At 37.4% G+C, this 22,043-nt stretch overlaps 1 protein-coding gene across 2 annotated transcripts in view; it reads right to left on the bottom strand.

Annotated features, from left to right (window-relative positions):
• Nucleotides 1-4,683: 4,683 nt before the first annotated feature.
• cbarpb (CACN subunit beta associated regulatory protein b) overlaps nt 4,684-22,043 on the bottom strand; it is a 40,190-nt gene continuing 22,830 nt past the window's right edge. For both annotated transcript variants that reach the window (XM_056448433.1, XM_056448434.1), the window contains exons 6-10: nt 19,729-19,900; nt 17,845-17,997; nt 14,978-15,212; nt 8,628-8,817; nt 4,684-7,735 (exon numbers count right to left, since the gene is read on the bottom strand). In XM_056448433.1, the coding sequence (XP_056304408.1) occupies nt 6,295-7,735; nt 8,628-8,817; nt 14,978-15,212; nt 17,845-17,997; nt 19,729-19,900 (2,191 nt within the window). In that variant the 3' untranslated portion in view covers nt 4,684-6,294. The remainder of the gene's footprint in view (nt 7,736-8,627; nt 8,818-14,977; nt 15,213-17,844; nt 17,998-19,728; nt 19,901-22,043) is intronic.

Here is a 22,043-nt window from a genome sequence, read left to right as displayed (position 1 = left end):
AACAGCCTGGCTGAGATATGGTATTTCAAGAGATCACATTTAGCTGATGATTGATTATAAGCTTGTTTGGCATGCTGTCCCGGGAGAGAGCCCTGAGCTCATAAGATCCTTGAGCCTGGGGATCCCTCCCGTTTCAAAGCGAGAGGGGAGTTTGAGCTCAGGTAGAAATCGAGAACTCACCTGCTGTAGTTGCTAATGGTTGAGTGATTGCTCTTAAGAAATAACTAGTTATTAGGAGCATGTCTATGGTGCTGATTTGGATTAGTCAATTAACTTAAGTTGCATGTTTTTGGACAGTGGGAGGAAACCGGGGAACCCAGGGGAAACCCACATGAGCACAGGGAGAACGTGTAAACTCTACAAAGAAACATCGGCTGGCTTGGTAAGGACTAGAACCAGAGACATTCTTGCTGTGAGGCAACAGTGCTAAGCACTGGGCCACCGTGCCACCCATTTAGGAAAGGAGGAGGGGTGGAAGGGGGATTCTTTAAAACGAAGATGACTGTGGTATGGAACCTAGGGTATTTATAGTGGCTTAGGGATCGTCTGATTGGCGAATCATAAATTGGATAATGCGGGGCCAGCCGCAAGCAATCATAAGCAGGTGATCCTGTCGAAATTAGTTTATAAATAAACTTCACTAAGTGTGCCTCAAACCAAACAAGAAGCACTGCATTAAATTCTATTTTTCCCTGCCATGTGTTTGAAATATAGAAAAAAAAATGTTACCCTTGAATTTTCAATGGAATTTCTGCGTTAGACTGCGGCTATTGACGGTGCTCTTTCATCTCTAATTACGCTTTAACAACCAAATGGATGCGTAAGTCTATTTCACTGATTGTATTTTAATTACATTACAACATCGATGCTGTAAAAGGAACCTTATGAAATTGAAAATAGTCACATAAAGCTCTCACCGGAAGTTCATCATTGGCTGAAAAATAATAGCTGTGCATATAGCCCATTTGATTTAGAAGTTCTGTAAGGTCATTTTGGCTATTCAGTTATGTATGATCAAACTGAGTTTTACGAAATAAGTGCTCTAAAAAAAAAAAAAAAAAACACTCAACACAGTTTTAGTAACTGTTTTACATTTTGGTGAAATGATAAATAATTTATTAAATTCAGTCGCTTTTGAATGAAAATCTATGATTTTTAAAAACAAAAGGACCCATTTTACAGGGGCAAGAACAGATTGTACGAAAATGTTTGAATAATGCATATGAGTTAAACACTACATTTCCAAAATGTATAATATTTACAAATTACCATGAGTTTGTATTAGATCTCACAATAACAAGATGAAAATTTTGGCATAATTGACTTTATTGGCATCATTTACATTATGTCATCCCAAATCTGTAGGAATTCTTAGTGAGTACGTTTACATGGAAACCATTAATACAATTTTAATATGATTAAGACAATACTCTGATTAAGCGTCTATGTAAACACTGATTTTTTTTTAATTAATTTAATCCGATTAAGGTCATAATTGAACTAAACAGAAATCAGATTTAGGGTGGTTTGGTTTCATTTGGTCCGGACCAAGGGCAACAAAGGATACATTGTAGCGTTTTTCTGCCGTCTTTGGGTCCTTTTCACATGAGACTGATTGCTTTGGTCCGAACCAAATCTGACAAAATACAAATCACTCATTGCCCAGATGTTACTGAACGTATGTGCTAAACTGCTTTTCGATTAGTCAGAATTAATGTGTGGGAAAATGCCAATGGAACTCCCGCAAGTAAGCAAATCGGCAGACACAAAATGTCGCTTTGTCCTATGAAGGGACGACTGCGCTGGCTGATTGTATCCCCTGGTCATAGTATACTATATAGTTTGCATACATCACTTTAGACAAACTATACATTTTCAGACTGAAGTGCGGCTGTGGCTGGAAAACAATGTTTTAATGCATTTTGGTCCACTTTTGGTGCGCACTCGACTACGATTGCTACATTCACACCTGCCCAAACCAACTGCACCAATAGGGAAAACGAACTCTAGTGCGATTCAATCGAACTAAATAAGGCAGGTGTGAAAACGCTCTACGACATGTGGAGTATGCCGATATTAGTCGCATCATTGAAGTGCAGTACAGACATGTAAACACCTTAAACTATTACCGTCATGGAGGATTTTTGCCGCGTTTTGCGAGAGGATAGTCCATACACACACGGCTGTTTGACACTATTCTCTGCAACTACCAACACTCTTCCAGCAGTTCATAGTTGCATCCAATATCTCATTTCCCACGGGGGGCATGCTTGAAATGTTCCCAAATGAAAGTTAAAGTACTAACTGCAGTTAAAATCAACAAATTAAAAAAGAAACACCTGAATTTACATGAAACTCCGGAGGAAATGTAGATAGCGTAGTGACGCAATGACGTTAATCGGATTATGTGCTATAACATGTAAAACGGCGTCATGAACGAAACATTCAAAAAACGACTCATGTAAACACCTTAATCATATTATTGTCTTATTCAGATTAGGGCAAATAATTTGATGTCCATGTAAACGTAGTCATTGTATTTCGTCACTCAGTGTGTCACATAAAAATTTAAGCAGAATGACCTGACCATAATGAATTTTTCTAAATATATAAAATAATATGTGATCCTACCAAATTGTTACAAATATTTTTTGTTATAATGTGTGAAAGTCGTTTCTTTAAATAAGGTCACATTCTTTTAATAATAAAAAGTGGGTATTAATAAATAAAACTATAATATTATTTTAATTATACTAAATAAAAAAACATTGACTTTCTTTGTACTGATTTTTCACAGGTGAACTATCCCTTTAAATGTTAAACACACAGAAAGGCAGAGCATTAATCACGTGAGATAGCCAGTAGGTTTCATTTAGCTAGAGCCAATCAATCAACAGTATCAGCTAGTCTGAAGCTCTGTTTTCTCTGCCATTGTTAATTACTCCATGCACATCACTTATTGTTCCCCTAGATAATGAACGCCTTTTATTTCTGGACAGAGCACTTCAGCTGCAGACTAAATAGGAAATGTAGCCTTTAGCGTAGTACTCAGCAGCTCAAACAATCATAGACAAAGCCTACGGATGCTACAAGCTTCATTAAATCAAGGGCCTCTATATGTCACCAATGGCCTTTTCTCTCACATTTTGCAATGATAGACTTTCTAACACATAACAACTGAATATCCGTTTTTTTTTTTGTTTTTTTTGCATGCTTACGCAAAGCCAGAGTGATCAACACTGAGCACAACTCCTGTTGTGAGATCATCAGGAGTCGTTGTTAGTAATAATAATGTTATTCAGTTTTAGTGGGTATTTTGGATTCATAAAAATTAAGGTGGCATTTGTACCAAAATATACGGTGACCGAGAGAGTTTAACACACTGCAATTTAAGAAAACACATGCAAATACAACAAACGCCAGCAAATTGAGAAAAGATCTTCATCAGTCACATCGTCACAACGCAAACACATTTTTAAAAACACACTGCATTTTCTCACAACACAAACAATTAATAAAACGCACTGCATTTTCTCACAATGCAAACAATTTATGAATACGCACTGAATTTACTCACAACACAGACAATTTATGAATACGCACTGAATTTACTCACAACACAAACAATTAATAAAACGCACTGCATTTTCTCACAACACAAACATTTAATAAAACGCACTGCATTTTCTCACAACGCAAACAATTTATGAATACACACTGAATTTACTCACAACACAAACAATTAATAAAACGCACTGCATTTTTTCACTGAAAACAATCTATGAAAACACGCTGCATTTACTCACAACACAAACATTTAATAAAACGCTCTGCATTTTCTTACAACGCAAACAGTTAATAAAACTCGCTGCATTTTTTCTCAGTGCAAACAATTAATAAAACTCACTGCAATTTCTCACAACACAACGGAAATGTTTCAAGGAGACCCTAAAACGTGATGACCCGGCTATTTAAGTTATGGTTACTAAGGCTAATAAATATTAAAGACACAGGAATCGAGATATTAAAATAAACAAACAAAATCTCACCTTTCAAAAATCATCTACAACTTCATTGAGCAATAATAACGGCACAGCAGTGTCCATTATGTTTTTGGGTCTCCTTGAAACATTTCCGTTGTGTTCTGTTTTTTTTTTTTTTGTGTGTTGTGCGAAAATGCAGCGTATTTTTGTAAATTGTTTGCATTGTGAGAAAAGGCAGCGTGTTTTATAAAATTTTTGCATTGTGAGAAAATGCAGTGCATTTTATTAATTGTTTGCGTTTTGTGAAAATGCAGCGTATTTTTGTAAATTGTTTGCATTGTGACAAAAGGCAGTGCATTTTATTAATTGTTTGCGTTGTGAGAAAATGCAGCACGTTTTCATAAATTGTTTGCATTGTAAGAAAATGCATCGCGTTTTATTAATCGTTTGCATTTTGTGAAAATGCAGCGCATTTACCTATTTTTCTTGCATTGTGAGAAAATGCAGCACGTTTTCGTAAATTGTTTGCTTTGAGAAAATCTAGCGCATTTTATTAATTGTTTGCGTTGTGAGAAAATGCAGCACGTTTTCATATATTTTTTTCATTGTGAGAAAATGCATCGTGTTTTATTAATTGTATGCATTGTGTGAAAATGCAGCGCATTTTTTTTTAAAATGTGTTTGCGTTGTGACGATTTGCAACATGTGTGCTGTCAAAGTGATGAAGATCTTTTCTCAATTTGCTGGCGTCTTTTGTAATTGCACGTGTTTTCTTAACCCTTTAAGGTTCACTCCTTGAAAAAAATTTTTTTGGCCCACGCTTGCATTGAATAATATACTTACACAACTCTGATAAATAGTAATAAGCAACTAAAATAATAATGATTGCCTATGAATAAAAAAAAAGGTCGACCAGGTGGTTACGATGCCAATTTGCAACATGTTAAGCTCTCTTGGCCACTGTAAAAATACAATAATGGCTAATGTTAGGAAGAAGGATTTACTCTAAATGACTTGATGTGACTTCTGTTCAAAGGCAGTTGTCCATCTATGGGGATTTTCATCTTGGCCATTTAAACTTATGCCAATGATCACATGGAGCTCATTTTGTAGAAAACATATGCAAGAAAAGCGTATGCCCTTCTGACTATGAAATATATAAATGTCTCAAGCTTGATTCAAACCCTTAGAGAGGCATAGCTGCGATCATTATTTTGCAGGTCTGTTTTTCATTCCCAGTTTTTTCCCAACTGCTTGGTATTACCTCACATAAATTTGGCACTGTATTCTTGTAAATTGTTCACTATCCTTTTCAATATTACCAATATGGTCAACGATACAGAACAGATGATAAAGGCAAAAGATGAAAAGCACAATAACTATGATAATATTTCAATGGTCAAAAAATGACAGCATCTCACAAAGAGGCAGTTTTAGCCATTCAGTACTTCAATGATAAAACAACACCATTAAATGACAAGGACACTTAATAATGTATTGTGAAGATGTCGATGGGGAACAAGCTAACACATCTAGTGTTTTAGTGCAACTAATCTCATGTTGTTTAACCCAAATTACAAACACTGCGAAGTTAAAATGTCAAAGGTTTGACATGGAACCTAACTGTTATTGTGGAGTTTTAGATAATTCAAGACATTTAGTGTTAACGATGTTGTTTTTGAAGTATAGGTTGTGAAATGTCTACACAAACAAAGAATTATCTACCAATTTTCCCAATTATTTTATCCTGAAATTCTAAATCTGATAGCAAATTTAGCTATACAACAAAACCCCAGATGCTTTAATAAATAGTATTTTGTTCCATCACAACTTCCAGAAGAAAAACAAAGTAAAACACAGCAACTGAACAGAGAGCGGAACTTGTAGGTTTTAAAAATAGGTAGAAGAAAGTTATATTAATTTAGATCATCAACAAACACCCCAATAGGCAGCACTGCGTTATAATTGATGCACTTACAAATATAATCAATCTTTAATCTAATAGCACCCAATTTCACAGTGGATTACCTAGTGCAGAGAAAATATTGGCTTTTAAAGTCAACACGTAGCTAAATGGAGAGCTTTAATAACAGACTTTGACATTTCATTAAAGACTTAGTGCGTCAAACAATGTGAGGTATGAGCCTTAATTGCCATTTATTTAACACTGGGCATGGAAGAAACGTCTCTACACCACTGGTATAGGACATAAAAACAAATATTTCAACGTCTTTTAAATGACCAGAGCAAACCTGTTCCAGATCATAGCTGTAGTTGCCGTGAAGTACGAGGAGATGAAGGGAGCCACATGCTACACTGGACTGTGATCTGGCGATGTGTAAGTCATAGTCACTGTACTACACTCAGGTGTTTCCCTGGTCCTGCGAAGATCCGAGTACAGGCGCTCTTCAAGAGTAGCTGCAAGCTTGTCGCTAAGCTCTTCTGTGATTGTCTGTGGTCCGTAGCTTGTGCATTCGGGGGTAGGTTCATCGGGAGGCTCAGGAGGTGGCAACACTTGCCTAGAGTTCTCCCGACCCACTGATTGCTCTCCAGCAATGTCAGTCATTGGTAGGGGCTTTGATGCCTCAAAGACTTCTTTCTCATTGATGGTTCCGCTGCTTTCAGTGCTGGAAGATATTCTTGTCTTGTCTGGATCCACATCAGTAGTGGCATCCTGGTCTACCTTGGGAATCTCTGGATTACTAGTTGCACCTTCGCTGCTCTCTTCATCTGGTGCACTAATAATTCGTGGGAGTGTGCTCTGGTAGCTAGTTTCTAGAGGATAGTTGACAGTTTCACCACGTCGAAGTGGAGTGCGGTACCGGTCAAAAGAGGTTTGGAAGCGCTGGCCGGGGTCACTGTACTGCTTGGAACGCTGCCACTGCTTACGCAGGTGCACACGAGAACGATGCTTGGAGCGTAGTGGAGACTCCTGCTGATCAAACTGTGGGTCGTGCCTTAAGAACTCATGGAAAAGTGCTTCAGTTTTCTCATCAATGCTGTAGTCACGGCGGGAAAGAACTGGGGGATGAGGTTGAGCATCACGTTGAGTGAACATTTGGCCATAAGGGGACCAAAGCATAGTGCTCTCGCTTGTTTCCACTCCATCCACTCCACCACTGGCACCTGCGGGCTCCTCTTCAAGTTCTTCATCTAAGATGTCTGTGTCGAAGCTCTCACACACAGTACCTTTATGACCAGAACTGAAGAAGTGCCTGCGCTCCATGGCGGAGCCATCCTTGCTGCTGCTGCTGCTGCTTCCAAACAGTCTCAGCTCTTCGGGAGCACGTGAAGGTGCTTCAATTGAGGCATAACCACTGTCCATTTGTAGAAGCTTTCGATTTCCTGGCTCCCCATCACTTCCTCTTTCAGAATCCACACTATCCTGTTTACGACCTTTCTCAGAACCCTCTTCTAAAGGCAAGTCTGCATCTCCCTCCATCTCATCACCAATATCCTGAGAAGGGTACCTAGGAAGCCCTCCCATCTCGTTCTTACCCCCAAGAGAGCACACGCTCTCTGCGTCACTACGGACTGAGTCTCTGTCATTGTTGCTGCTCTGGTCGGATGAGACATAACGCTCAAGAGAGGCGCGAAGAGTCCATATATCACGGTATAAGGTCTGAGGTTCTAAGCTTTCCTGATGATAACCCATTCCAAGACTTTCATCTGGGGGCTCGGAGGTAAGGCCGATCACCCCAGGACCCAATGCTCTGCTGCAACTGGGCTCCACCATCACCTCCACCTCTAACCTGAAGAACAGCACACATATGAAATTAGACAAGCTAGTATTCCTAAATAAATTCAGCATTTCTTTAGCCACAATGTAGCATAACGTTATGTTTTATGTCAGTGTGGGTTTATCAAATAAATAACTTTTCATGTCCGTTAAAGCTTAAGTTTAATGTATTTTAGACAACATTAGAAACTCTTTTTTACAATCCTAACTAAAATGCAATTTTCTCAAAAATGCAAAACCTCAAGCATCTAACAAAAAGCATGATCATTATAGTATCACTAACAAAAATATCTACAATTCTAAATATCTCAGAAACTAAAGTGAACTACACAACCTAACTGGCATACTAGAAGTTAGAAGTGGCAGAACATTCATGCAATATTTATTCTATAGAGTTCACTACATTTGAATAGCAGAGCATGTCAATTATTTTATGTTTGTTAATTTCTTCCTTTCTAGTAAATCTTTGGGCCCAGATTCAGAGATGTTCAAACAGATGCCTCCATGGCTGCACAGATGGTTGTGACTCACTCTGTGATGGTTAATTTGAGGAGACCACTACACAGTTACAGATACAGGAAAGCCAGCTGTAATAAGTAAGCAAATATAAACAAATATTCTAATATTCAAAAACATGTATTGACCTTCCTGGATCATTTTACAAAACTAATGCAACTAAACTGTTACAAATACTAAAAGGTGTGCCTATGGTTTTCCAGACATTCAGGGAAGAAACTTTCATATTCTGAAGCAAAGCTATTTGCACTGTAACCTGATGATGCCATGATAAGGCAATGCAATCAGCACATTGAGGTCAGTCCAGCATGGAATGGGGTCTGCTGTATGAGGCATGGTGAGGCAGATGGCTGCAATAGCAAATGCATGGGTGAGGCAATTAAAGATACCTGCCGAGGGGGGGTGGGGGTGTGGAAGGGGGGGATAGAAGACGTGGACTGGCTCGGGCCGAGCAGTATGTAATATCCTTAGTGCGAGCGATGTACTGGATGAGGTCAATGTGATGGGCATCATGCTCTTCCTGGTCCATACTCTCGCTGGCTGCACGCTGCCGCTGGAACTGCCTCCGTTTGGGAGAGCCTGTAGGGACAACATCAGTTTTGCATCAATAGCCTCATAAAGCAATTTTCATTTATATTCCTTCAGCTTAGTTTCTGATTTATCAGAGGTCATCACAGCAGAACAACTATTTCAGCACATGTTTTTGCAGCGGATGCCCTTCCAGCCAACCGGAGCACCCGGAGGAAACCGACGCGAACACAGGAAGACCATGCAAACTTTACACAGAAATGCCAACTGGTCCAGCCGGGACTAGTACGAGCGACCTTCTTCTTGTGAGGCGACAGTGCCAACCACCGAGCCACCATGCCACCCCCCAAAGCAATTAAAAATGGTAATATAAAATCAAAATTAACACATTACATGTTTATAATCAAGAAATAGTGGGATAAACTGCATAACTTCTTGTTAGTATTAGCCAACCATGGTCACTGTTTAGGATTTCTTTCTTGCTGGTATATCAATAATTTCTTGCTGGTTAAAGCCAATAATCGTCACAAGTTTCATTTTTACCAACAGTCTGGAAATCATAGTTCCAATGAACATTTGTAAACACCATGGTAAATCATCAAGCGTGACCTACCGGTGGTTTGAAGTGTTGTGTTTCTTGTTGGTAATAGCTAACTACAGCACACAAGTACATTAACAAACAACAACACAAAGTTATGTGATTGAACCTACAGCCAATAACCTGTGGTTTGAAGCATGGCTTCATTTTGTTATTAGCCAACTACATACGGTACTAACAACCACCCAGGCTCATTCTGATTACGTACCCCTATATACATTTCTGGAGAGAGCAAAATATGTCCCAGGAGCTACGTTTTCTTGCAGTTTTTGTTTTCATGAATCCGCCAGAGTCCGCTGTGTACAATTTTCGAGATCTCAATTTTCTTTACACTCTTCTCACATAAATCCATCAGAGGCCTTTGTCGACTGGCTGACTGACTGACCAACCGACTGATACCACCACCCTCCCCCTGTCCTAAACCCAACCAATAGTATTTTAAAAAGCACCGATTGACCCGCCCACCTGCTTTCAGATGTTTTCAGACTTTACCACATTCTCACTCTGTTATTTACTTGTTTATTTTTCTTCTTTCTGCTTCTCTGTTATTGTTTTTGTCTTTCTGGAACCATTCTTCACCGGACTCGAACCCTGTCATCGCAGTCAACTCCACTCTGCATCTCAAGTCCGTTGAAATACGTGCGAGCTAACAGACAAAGTGGTAACAGCGGAAAAGGTAAGCGGAGTTAAGCAGTCAGCTGGTAAGTGAGAAAAGGAACGGCATCATACCACCCTGGTGCATTTGTTTAAAAGATGAAATGCAGCCATACGTAGCTCTGGCTACATAATTTACGATCTCCAGAAACCTATATAGGGCTACAAAACCAAAACCACTGTTTCAACAAACTTGTTGGAAACTGGTTTGAAAATTGTTTCTATTACCCAATTATGCTCACAATTTTCTAGAATGTGGAACTGCCTTTTCCTCTTAAATTACTTTTCCACTAATATCACTCCCAATACATTTAAAAAATAGGTTTTCAAAGGTGGCTAATTAAGTCTGTACTTCTAGCCTAGTAGGCAATACGCCGACATACAATATAGCTTCACTGTGCTTTGAGCGTCCCAAGTTCAAATCCTGGCAGGTGGACCTGCTGTCTCTCCAACTTTGCTTCCTTTCAAGATAACCAGCAAGCATTTTTTGTTTTTGAAAGATGTCTAATAGATGTCTAAAATAGTCATCTTGGCTAAATTCAAGCTGTTAGTGAAAATTTAAGACATCTAAGAATAGGCCAAAACTAGACTAGTCATCATATAAACAGAAATCAGTGACTACACATATAAAGTCTGTCTAATCTGTCTATTTGACCACTAGTCTAGATTTGGGCTATTCTTAGATGTCTATTAGATTTTCACAGACAGCCCAAGTTTAGCCATGTTTTAGCCAAGCTGTCAACATTTAGATGTCTATTAGATTTTCACCGACAGCCCAAGTTTAACCTTGTTTTAGCCAAGCTGTCTACATTTAGATGTCTATTAGACATCTATTAAACACACATTTGCTGGTACTGTCCTGTCATAATAAAACACCAAAAATAAGTGGTAAAATTAAAAGTTGTCTAATTATTGCAAATACTTAGTTAATTTTCACTTTTCTGCACAAAAGTTTAAATACTTCAGTGCATCTGAATATTGTATTGCATTTATCAATGTTTTAGCAAACCCCATTTTGCCTATCTCCACTTTGGTATATACCAAGTGCGTTAGGTTTTAATTCATTCATACATAATTAACATATTAACAATACAATACGTTTCTCATTAGTTAATATGCACTACAAACAATGGAAAACCATTAGATGGAGAGTGTGGCTTTCATCATGACCACATTGTTTCACAAAATAAAACACACAGAGTTTTTAGGACGCTCTTTTTGGCTGTCTCTCATTTCAAAAAATTGGAATATAACAGTCCTGCATCAACCAGCCATCTGTTTGAGAGCGAGTCTTGGCACAGAAATACAGCAGCTCCGTCTTGGCTGAGAGAATATATTCTATAGTCTGCTAAACACACACACACACACGCACTCACACAAAAGCCAAACTGTTTCTGACTCTACTACATGAAGGCACTAAACCTCTATTAAGGTCTTCAATCATTTTCTAAGGTAATACACAAACAGGGGCTAAATGAAAAGCAAAGAAACATTCAATATTGCTTTGCATCCCCTAAGGCAAGGAAAGTGATCGCTTCACAGGTTCATAACACTGTCTGTACTTTCCACAGCAGCGTTATCTCGCTTCACACTAACAGACCTAAGAGATAAATCAAAAGATATTTACAGTAACTTACATAATCACATAGTTAATCTCTTTATTCATGTTTATAAATTCATTAAGTCCCATCATTATGCACTTCTCACACATTTATATTATGAGGCAGAATAATATCATACTTAATCTAAAAGAAAGCTTTTTTTTGCCATGTTGATGACAGAAAATGATCTGCCAAATTCGCAGTGCCTCAGTATGTTGAAGCACATTTGCCAAGCACTAAACTATGACAGCAATGTGAAAAAAGATATGAAGAGTTCAGATGCAAGAACCTCTAAATGCCATCTGAAATGTTCTTTTAAAATCTGCATTTTTATCAGGCTCCTATGTATAGGTTCAGTAATTTTACTTTTATGGCAAAAAATATGTTATTTCCAAGGTCTTTAAAGTAAAATAAATCGACATAAACAAAGGAGGCTGAAAAAAATGTTCATTTTCGACTGAAATTTCAGATGGCACTTAGAGGTTTTTGCATCTGAACTCTTCATATATATTGTCCATGGACGCAAGAATACTTTAAAAAGTTACAGTAAATGTGCACCTAATGATTTTAGTTTGAATTAAATGCTTTTTGAACTTTATATTTATGCTTAAAAATAAATTCATCAACATTTACACTAAAATATAATCAGCATTTCTGCCAACATTGATAAGAATAATAAGAAATTTGTTTTAAGCATCTAATTAACATATTGGAAATATTTCTAAGTGATCATATGACAATGATGCTGAAAATCCAACACAATCTCACGGCAATTCGTAACTTTTTGATTTAGTGGCTAATTCGTACGAATTCGTACGATCTAATTCATACAATTTAGTACGATTTGCTCATCCGCTAATGACGGTTGGGTTTAGGGGTGGGGTTAGGTGACTAACTCGTTCGAATTCGTAGGAATTAGCCACTAAACTGTCAAAACGTAAAATACTTACGTTTTCTCGTAAGATCAGGCTGGAAAATCACAGTAGGGATGTGCACATTGATGCTCAAGTATCGATATCGATACACAGAAGCTGTTAATTCGGTATCGATATTTTTTTTTAAGTATCAATATTTTAACTATATTTTTATCATTTCTGCATGATTAAATGTTTTAGCGCTGTGTACAGGATTGTCAGTGACGCTTTTGTATATAAGACGTTACACCTATCAATTTGCGGCGAAACGTGACGTAGTATAGTATTATAATGTAAAAATAAATATATAGTAGGATAGTATTATAATATATAGTATAATAATGATAACAATAATAATAATAATAATAATAATAATAATAATAAAATAAAAATTAAATTAAATAAATCAGAATAATAAATCAGCTCTCTCTATACCATTAAGTGAATAAAAATAAATTTAAAAGTTTGTGTGTGTCTTTGCATGTAATGATCTTTTTTTTTATTAACCTTATTTTGAAAAACATTTTAAATAATAAGTGGTATTGGCATTGTAAAAAGCTTCATAAAAAGTATCGGTATCAAGTTGCATTAAGAAATTGTGGTATCGCCCATCCCTACACCACAGGAAATAAATTAAATAATAAAATGGTCTTACACTCTTATAATTCATGGCATCATTTAGAATAATTGTGTTTTGTTGAATTAAATCCACCATTTGTGAACATAATATACTACTCAAATAAATTAATAATCATGCCTAAGGATTTTAGTAATGTATTTATAACATTTCATACCTTCCTTCTGCCTCACCGATTCTTTGCAATTGTGACAGTAATGCCATTCACAGCTTCTATCATGTCAGCCAATTGTTTTGAGAATTCAGATCTCCAAGATTGAACTGCACCGAGAATATCATCATTTGAAGCCACTTTAGCGTCGTACTTCGCCTCAGTTTGGTTGTTGTTGGCTAGCTCCGAGCTATCCCCATGAGGCGGTATCATTACAGATGGCTTTGGATTATGTCCTGATTAAACAGTTTTTGGTGGCATTTTGTTTCTTAAGTTCTTTTTAAGTGAATATCAAACGTTTAAATATGTTCTGGATCTTTTTCAGGGTTTTTTCTGTGATATTTAGCTCCATTTGTGCGTTGTTTCAGATGCACATCATAAGTCGACATTTCATACCTTTTCATTATTACTTTTCTGAAATAAATCAGCTTATTTTGTAAGTTCATTGAGTCTAACAAACAATCATAATACAAGAAGTAAAATAGGATAAGTGAAGTTTAAATTTTAAACTAATTTCGAGAGGAGCATGTGCTCATGATTGACCCAGCTGGTCCACATTAGCTAATCATGATCCTCCAATCAAAGGATCCCAAGTCACTATATGTATCCTCATTTCCTCTCTATATTCGTCTGGAAGAAACCCCCCTCCTCCCCTTCTTCCACCTTTATCCAGAATGGGCAGCATGGTGGCCCAGTGACTAGCACTGTTACCTCACAGCAAGAATACCAATGGCATTGGGTCTTCACTGGGCCATCTGGTGTTCCTGTGTGGAGTTTGCATGTTCTCCCCATGTCCGCATGGGTTTCCCCCGGGTTCCCGGTTTCCTCCCACCATCCAAATGTGCTCTATATTATAGATAAAATCAGCCTAAATCTTTTTTTTCTAATGTCTTACTCTCAGGAAGTTCACCTTGGCCTCAGCAGCGGGGGAGTTTCAGATCGACCTGAGCTCAGTCTCCCCTCGCCCTGTGAAAGGAGGGAGCCCTGGGCTCGAGGATACCTTGAGCTCAGGCCTCTCTCCCGGGACAGCACGCCAAACAAGCTATGTATAAATCGTGAGCTAAGTGTGAACTCTTGAAGAACCAGTTAAAAATATCAGCTAGTTCATTCAAGATTATTTCACATTTAATTATCCAATTTCAGTCAATAAACTTTCTCTTCAATCTATAAAAAATTTTCAATTTCAATTTATACACTTTATTTTGATGGTCTGTTTGTTGAATTTAAATTACATTGCATCTACATGCCAACTAATTCTCATTAGATTATAAGTAGACTGTTGGGTTGAGGTTAGGGTTAGTGTAAGTTGACATGTACTTGCAAAGTTTCTTATAGTCAGTTAAATGTCTGTTGAAGGAGCAGTATCAACAGATAAGCAGACAGTCTACTAATACTCAAATGGACCATCAAAATAAACTTCCAAAAACAATCTATACATATTTATTCTACCACATATAAATAATGCAATTATTGTAAAATATGTAGTTGTCTTTATATTATAAGAAAACCCACTGATCTATGCAACAAATTCAGCACAATCGCTATAAGATTCGCTTTTAATTAGCACCGTCTTTTCATTCCTGATGAAATTAACACCTTGCATTCACAGCGGATGCTTTCTTTAATGCACTGGCAGCTCCTGAATGTGTGACTGACCTCTCATGTCGAGACTTGAAGCTCTCTGGCTGCTGTCAAACTTCCACTTCTTGATCTTGAAGTATGGACTTGCTCCCTCCAGACTTGCATGACGGCGGAGCTTGGTGAAGAACTGCAGCATTGGACCCTGTGAGACCCCGCCGGATGAGGACAGGGCCGTGGCTGAGGCCGACGCAGCCTCTCTACCATTACCCATGATTCCTGCGCCCCTGCTGACTCCCCCTCTGACTTCCAACTGCGTTGTTCACAAGATACATTATTATTAGAGACTGGCATGATCAATTGGTTTTTGCACTTCAGAGAGAAAACAATTATAGCCGCCATATTGAAGTGTCATTTTAAAGCAAAGTGCTCACTTTGAAGGGGCTTTTGGAATGGAGGATTTCAAGGGGTATAACTCATTGGCTGCATCCGAAATGGCTGACTACTCAGTAGGTACTGCATTTGAATTTAATCGTACTATTCGGCCGTTCTATACAGTATGAATGTAAGCAGTATGAATGGAACTCGGACGTACTACATCCGCCATTTTGTCATGATCACCTGGCCTACCTGTGAAAGTTGTGTCGCTTCACTCCCGTTTATGAATTCTCTCGTGGGGCATCATGGGATAGCGCAGCGTGCATGGGAAGTACACTTCAGAATATTACCGGAAGTAGTAGGTCATCCGGGTACTTCTCGCATACTTTTTCAAATTCTATGAAGTCGGGCACACTACACGGCTCGCATACTAGTTTTAGCCTACTATATGGTATGCAAGTAGGGTTGGGTGATGTCGACCAATTTGGCATTGTACGATGTCTAATGTGAAACACCGCGATGGACGATTTATTAATAATTTATTAATTCATAGCGAATTAATTATTTTTAGCCTACCGTTTCAACTACCTGACCTGCGGTCTTTGTTTTACCCATAACCAAATCATGAATAAATAAAGATAAGTTACACACTCAATCACTTTTTCTGCAGGACTCTGGCATGAATAGGCAGAGTGAGCTGTGTCGTTATAATGGCGTCGACAAATTTGGTTGGTATAAAAGGTGCACAACCAACAGCAACCAACCAACAGTATCTTAAGTTTTCGCTAAAATTACAAGCATGAAAGCGAAAGATTGAAGCAGTGTACTGAAGCTCTGACATGTTACCTGACAGATTCAAAAGACCGAAGAGTTGTTAGATAGAGACCAGATTAATTAAATATTACGTTTAACAACTAGAGTGAGACGCGACCCAGCGGTACATCCTTGATAAACTGTCCGAGGTGCACTGCTCTCTGGGCTGACTCCTGGAGCTCAGACACTGCAGCGTATGACAGAGTTTGTTTGTGTGTTTGTGTGTGTGTGTGGTCACATGATGTGCGTTTTCAGCAGTATAGTGTGGACGAAAAGATCTTTTCAGAAATGCTAGGTGAAATGCCAGTGTGGATGTGGATCGTTTTCGTTCTAAAATGCCATTTTAAAACTGAAATGTATTAGTGTAAACAGGACCGTGTGTAATTTTCGAGAGCAGGTGCTATCGCGATGCTAGTTCAGCATTGTGATGTCTATCGGTCATCGGCGATGGATGATGGCACCTTTTATCAACGCAACCCTATATGGAAGTATGCGATTTTGGACGCAACGATAGACACTTCACACTCCTATGTTGCTTTGCATGGGGGAAGGTGTTTGGTGTCACACACTGTGTTCCATTTGAAAGGGCATCCCTATGCCCTAAACCAGGCGTGCTCATCCCTGTTCCTGGAGATCTACCTTCCTGCAGAGCTCAGCTGCAATCTTGATCAAACACACCTGTCTTTAATTATAAAGTGCTCATTCAGATCCTACTTAGTTGGTTTAGCTGTATTAGATCAGGGTTGGAGCTGAACTCTGCAAGAAGGTAGATCTCCAGGAAAATGATTGAGCACCCCTGCCCTAAACCCTTCGAATCTGGAGAATAAACCCTTCGGAGCGATTAGGGTATAAGGATAAGCCTCTCTGAATGAAACAAGGTATATTAGTCAAATTTGACCTCTAATAGACATAGAAAATGAATCTGTCATCACTAACTGTATATTTTCTAAGATCCTACAACATGGCACAACCTCAAAGTGTTAAACAAACAACATTTAAATAACGTAAGAAATAAGATAACCTTTCACAGGTGAGTATATGTTGGTTAGCGTTTTTATATTTATTACATTTTCCAGTTTTTTTATTTCAAGTGGCCGCCATTTTAAAAAACGAAAACAACGCCGCGGTGGGAAGAAACACAGAAGTATTGGATCAGCACTGTAAACATTGCAATTACATGCTGTGGACTACAAACCTCCAGCTGTTGCCATGATTTCAAAGTGAAGATGTGCCCCCTCCCTATACCCCCCCCCCCCCCCCACCCCCCCCCGGTCTTCACTTCGCGATCATTCAACCACCAACATCCCCCCAACAACCCCACCACCCCACCCCCCTCCTTTTTCACTTCATGATACCCCCTCCCCCTAGGTCTTCCCTTAACTTCGAAAACATCCACCCAGTCTTCACTTCATGATCAAAACACAAATTAGCATGTTGTTATCATGTCTCTAGTACAATTTGTCATGTTGCTTGCAGGAATTAGCACATTATCATGTTTTTAGCAGGGTTTGTCGTGTAGCTAGCACGAATTAGCATGTTTTATTTTGTCGTACTATTGATGCAGATGGCTAACAGTTTCCAATATTTGATGTAGAGTGTGATGAAGGATCTCTGCATGAAATATGAACACAAGTGGTTACAACAGATGCCTTTGAATCCTTGTTAATACCAGGTGAAAACTGCTTTTTGTGTTATCACACATGAAAAAAAACAAAAAAGCCACACATGCCAGAGTTTCAGTAATCGTGACTCACCAGACATGGGCTTGAGGGCTCAGCGCTGCCCTTTTTGATGCTTTCACAGAATGTTGTGTCCACAGTAGAATTGAGAGTGTCTCCAGGAAGGGCAGAGCTGGGGCTGAGAGTCCGGCTAGTCAGGGCAGTCTGGGGCAGTGAACATACTGGTGGCTAGTGACAAACACAACCTGTTTAATATTTTGCCAGTAATGAGAAACAAAACCTAAACAAACATAATTAGGCAGCTTGATTGAAACTCAGAAGAGTTTATTAAAATATTCAGACTGAGCAGCATTTAAAGACATTTGTGGCACATCAGTATATCCTAACTACATGTGATTTTACACGTTTTTAATTGTGACGGCCGTAAAATTATACTTGATATTTGATGTCGAATTTTATTGTAGCAAAGGAAGTATCCATTACTTGTGTCCTTCATTACCCAGAAAAATGAGGGATGCATTATGAGGACACATTTAATGGGTCTTCAAACTGAGAAAATTAGCAGGCTGCCTTCCATGTTTTTAACATGAATTAGCATGTTGCTAACATGAATTATGATGTTGCTAATACAAATTAGCATGTTGTTATCTTGTTTCTAGCACAATTTGTCATATTGCTAGCATAAACTAGCATGTTTTCATGTTACTAACACAACTTGTCATGATGCTAGCATAAATTAGCATGTTATCATGTTTTTTGAATGATTTGTCATGTTGCTAGCATGAATTAGCATGTTATCAAGTTTTTAGCATGATTTGTCATGTTGCTAGCATGAATTAGCATGTTATCATGTTTTAGCATGATTTGTCATGTTGCTAGCCTGTTTCTAACATGAATTATAATGTTGCTTGTGCAAATGAGCATGTTGTTATCATGTTTCTACCACAATTTGTCATGCTGCTAGCATGAATTAGCGTGTTATCATGTTTTTAGCATGATTCGTCATGTTGTTTGCATGAATTAGCATGTTATCATGTTTTTAGTATGATTGTGTCATGTTGCTATTAGGATTCAGCATGTTATGTTTTAGCATAATTTGTCATGTTGCTAGCCTGTTTCTAACATGAATTATGATGTTGCTTGCACAAATGGGCACGTGATTATCATGCTTCTACCACAATTTGTCATGTCGCTTGCATGAATTAGCATGCTATCATGTTTTAGCTTGATTTGTCATGTTGCTAGCAAGAATAGCATGTCATCATGTTTTTAGCATAATATGTCATGTTACTAGCATGTATTTGCATGTTATGTTTTTAGCATGATTTGTCAAGTTGCTAGCATGAATTAGCATGTTATATTTTTAGCATGATTTGTCATGTTACTAGCATGTATTTGCATATTATCATGTTTTTAGAATAATTTCAATTATATTATGAATTGTGATGTTGCTAACAAAAAATATGCATGTTGTTATCATGTTTCTAGCACAATTTGTCATGTTGATAGCATGAATTAGCATGTTATCATGTTTGTAGAATAATTTCTCATGTTGCTAGCATGCATTAGCATGTTATTCTGTTTTAAGCATGATTTGTCATGTTGCTAGCATAAATTAGCATATTATACTGTTTTAAGCATGATTTGTCATGTTGCTAGCATAAATTAGCACATTATACTGTTTTAAGCAATATTTGTCATGTTGCTAGCATGAATTAATACTTTATCATGTTTTTTAGCATGATTTGTCATGTTGCTAGCATGATTAGATTTTGTCACACTATTGATGCCGATGGATACTACTTTCCAGTTTTTTGTGTTCAACAGAAGAAAGACACTCCAATTGGTTTGCAACCTTATGAAGGTGAGTGAATGGTGAACTATCTACGCTACTAGAACTCTGTCCTATAAACACACACTCTGTTTTATTGTCCTGTTAGCAGAGCAAGCGTCTGTTACCTGAAAGATGGACAGGCTGGATTTGGCGACGGGACGCGTCATCATGGCGAGGCTGTTCTCTGAAGACTCACACTCGTGGATCGTGAGGATCTGGAGGGCCGGTGGAGGGAGGTGGAGGTGTGTGAGACGCGCGTTCTTCAGGTGGTGGAAGTCACCCTCAGTAAGTGTGTACCTGAGGTGAAAAACACACAGGCTGTCAACACCTTATTATAGATTTACATCACAATCAAATCAATGTTTGTTGAAAATGTTGGGTAGATATTCGAAAATCAGCAGTTTAAGCACACTCCTTAAAGATTGTTGGGTAACACTTCACTTGAAGTGGGTGTTCATAATTTGACTTTATAATCATGAAATGGCACATCATGAATATAAATGAGATTATATGTGCTGTCATTCAGTGTCATTCGCTCAGTTATGTCATTTTAAATGCAAAGGTGACATTGTTTGAGATGTCTTTGTTATGACAACTTGTCATAAACAAGTACATCACAACCTGTCTTTGTCATAACTTTACCAACACATAACTTGTCACAAATCTGTCATAAACATGAGTGTCATGAGGCCATTATAGTTGTGTCATGAATATTTTTCTTATTACTTTTTTCAATAGAACAAAATTAATTTGTTAAGAAAATGTCAATACTGTCAAATAATTTTACAAAAGAATCATTAATATTTAATGACATTTTAATACTAAATTTAATGTGTACCACTGTAGTAGAGGTCACATGACAGTCATGTTTATGACAGATTTATGACAAAGTATGTTTTCATGCTAATGCCAAGTTGTCATGACTAAGGCATCTTAAACAATATCATCTTTGCATTTAAAATGACATAACTGAGTGAATGACACCTGCATAAAATCCATTTATATTCATGAAATGTTTTATGTCATGATTATAAAGGTGTCATGAGAGTCTTATGAACACTACCTTCGAGTTTAATGTTACCAATTTTTGCACAATTCATGTAATATAAATAACTACATCAATATTTAAATACAAAAACATAAAAAGGAAAATATATATAAAAATATGAATACTTTTATAGTATATACTTATACTATATATATAAATATAGTGTATTTTGTAGTATAAGTATTGATGAATTACTTTTCAAACAAATGTTTAAAAATGTAAAATACTTTTTTAGATTAACTCTCGAGCACTGTTCAAATTGACTACCATTTTGTTATGTTCGGGATGAAAACATCCACTGAATTAAACTAATGTAAAAATGCATCAGATTTTTTTTTTTTTTTCACATTTTTTGCATAAATCTGTTGATCAACCTCAGTCCTAATCAAAACTACTAAATTATTTAGAAGATTACATGATTTTAACCCTTTAATTGCCATGTTCACAAATGTGGTCAATGATTAGGTGAAAACACACACAAAATGGTGTAGTTTCAATATAAAGTAATTGTGGGCTGGATTTTTTTTCACCTTTTATCACAGTCTTGGACATGTGAACGATTAGTAACACACTGGCTTTGATGCATTGTTAGATTTTCATTTTTTTTTCTGCCTAATTTACTGTTGGTGGCTGTTTTTGCCTGATTGACTTCCATTATAACCACATTTGATGGTGCATAATTCCGCAGTCTGTTTTTGTTTACTCCATGTAGTTCTGAGAGCTGAGATGCTTATTTCAAATCAAGGTAAGTGCGTAAGGGTCACTCTCACAGACACTTTAATTTGCTGTTATACTCCATATAAATCCAGAAGCTTTTGCACAGGCTTAAAGGGTTAATGGTGCCAACTGATGATCAACAGTAAAAATTACAGATCTTACCTCCAACAGGTAAAACCACCAACAATCAGAATTGAATGATTATATGGTGTCATGGCTTCGTAATCAAAAAATGTGGTTATAATGGAAGTCAAATGGAGCAAAAACAGCCACCAACAGTAAATCAGGAAGAAAACATTAAAACCAATCAAAAACAATATATATCAATGGCAATGTTGTTTCACATGTCCATGACTGTAATAAAAGGTAAATAAAATCTAGTCCACAATTATATTTTGTATTGAAAATACGTCATTGTGTGTGATTGTTTTTCACCAAATCAGTGACATAATTTATGAATTTGGTGATTAAAGGGTTAAAAACCTGTAATTTTATAAACAATTTAGTAGTTTTGATCAGGACTGAGGTTGATTACTAGAAAAAAAAATGAAAAAATGTTGATCTGATGCATTTTTACAGCAGTTTAATTCAGTGGATGTTTTCTTCCCTGACATAACAAAAGGATAGTAAATTTGCCCAGAGTGTGTTGTTGAGTTTTTTTTTTTTAATTCAGAG

Source organism: Danio aesculapii, chromosome 22 (assembly GCF_903798145.1).
Source record: "Danio aesculapii chromosome 22, fDanAes4.1, whole genome shotgun sequence".
NCBI lineage: Eukaryota > Metazoa > Chordata > Actinopteri > Cypriniformes > Danionidae > Danio > Danio aesculapii.
This window is presented reverse-complemented; position numbering and strand designations above follow the sequence as displayed.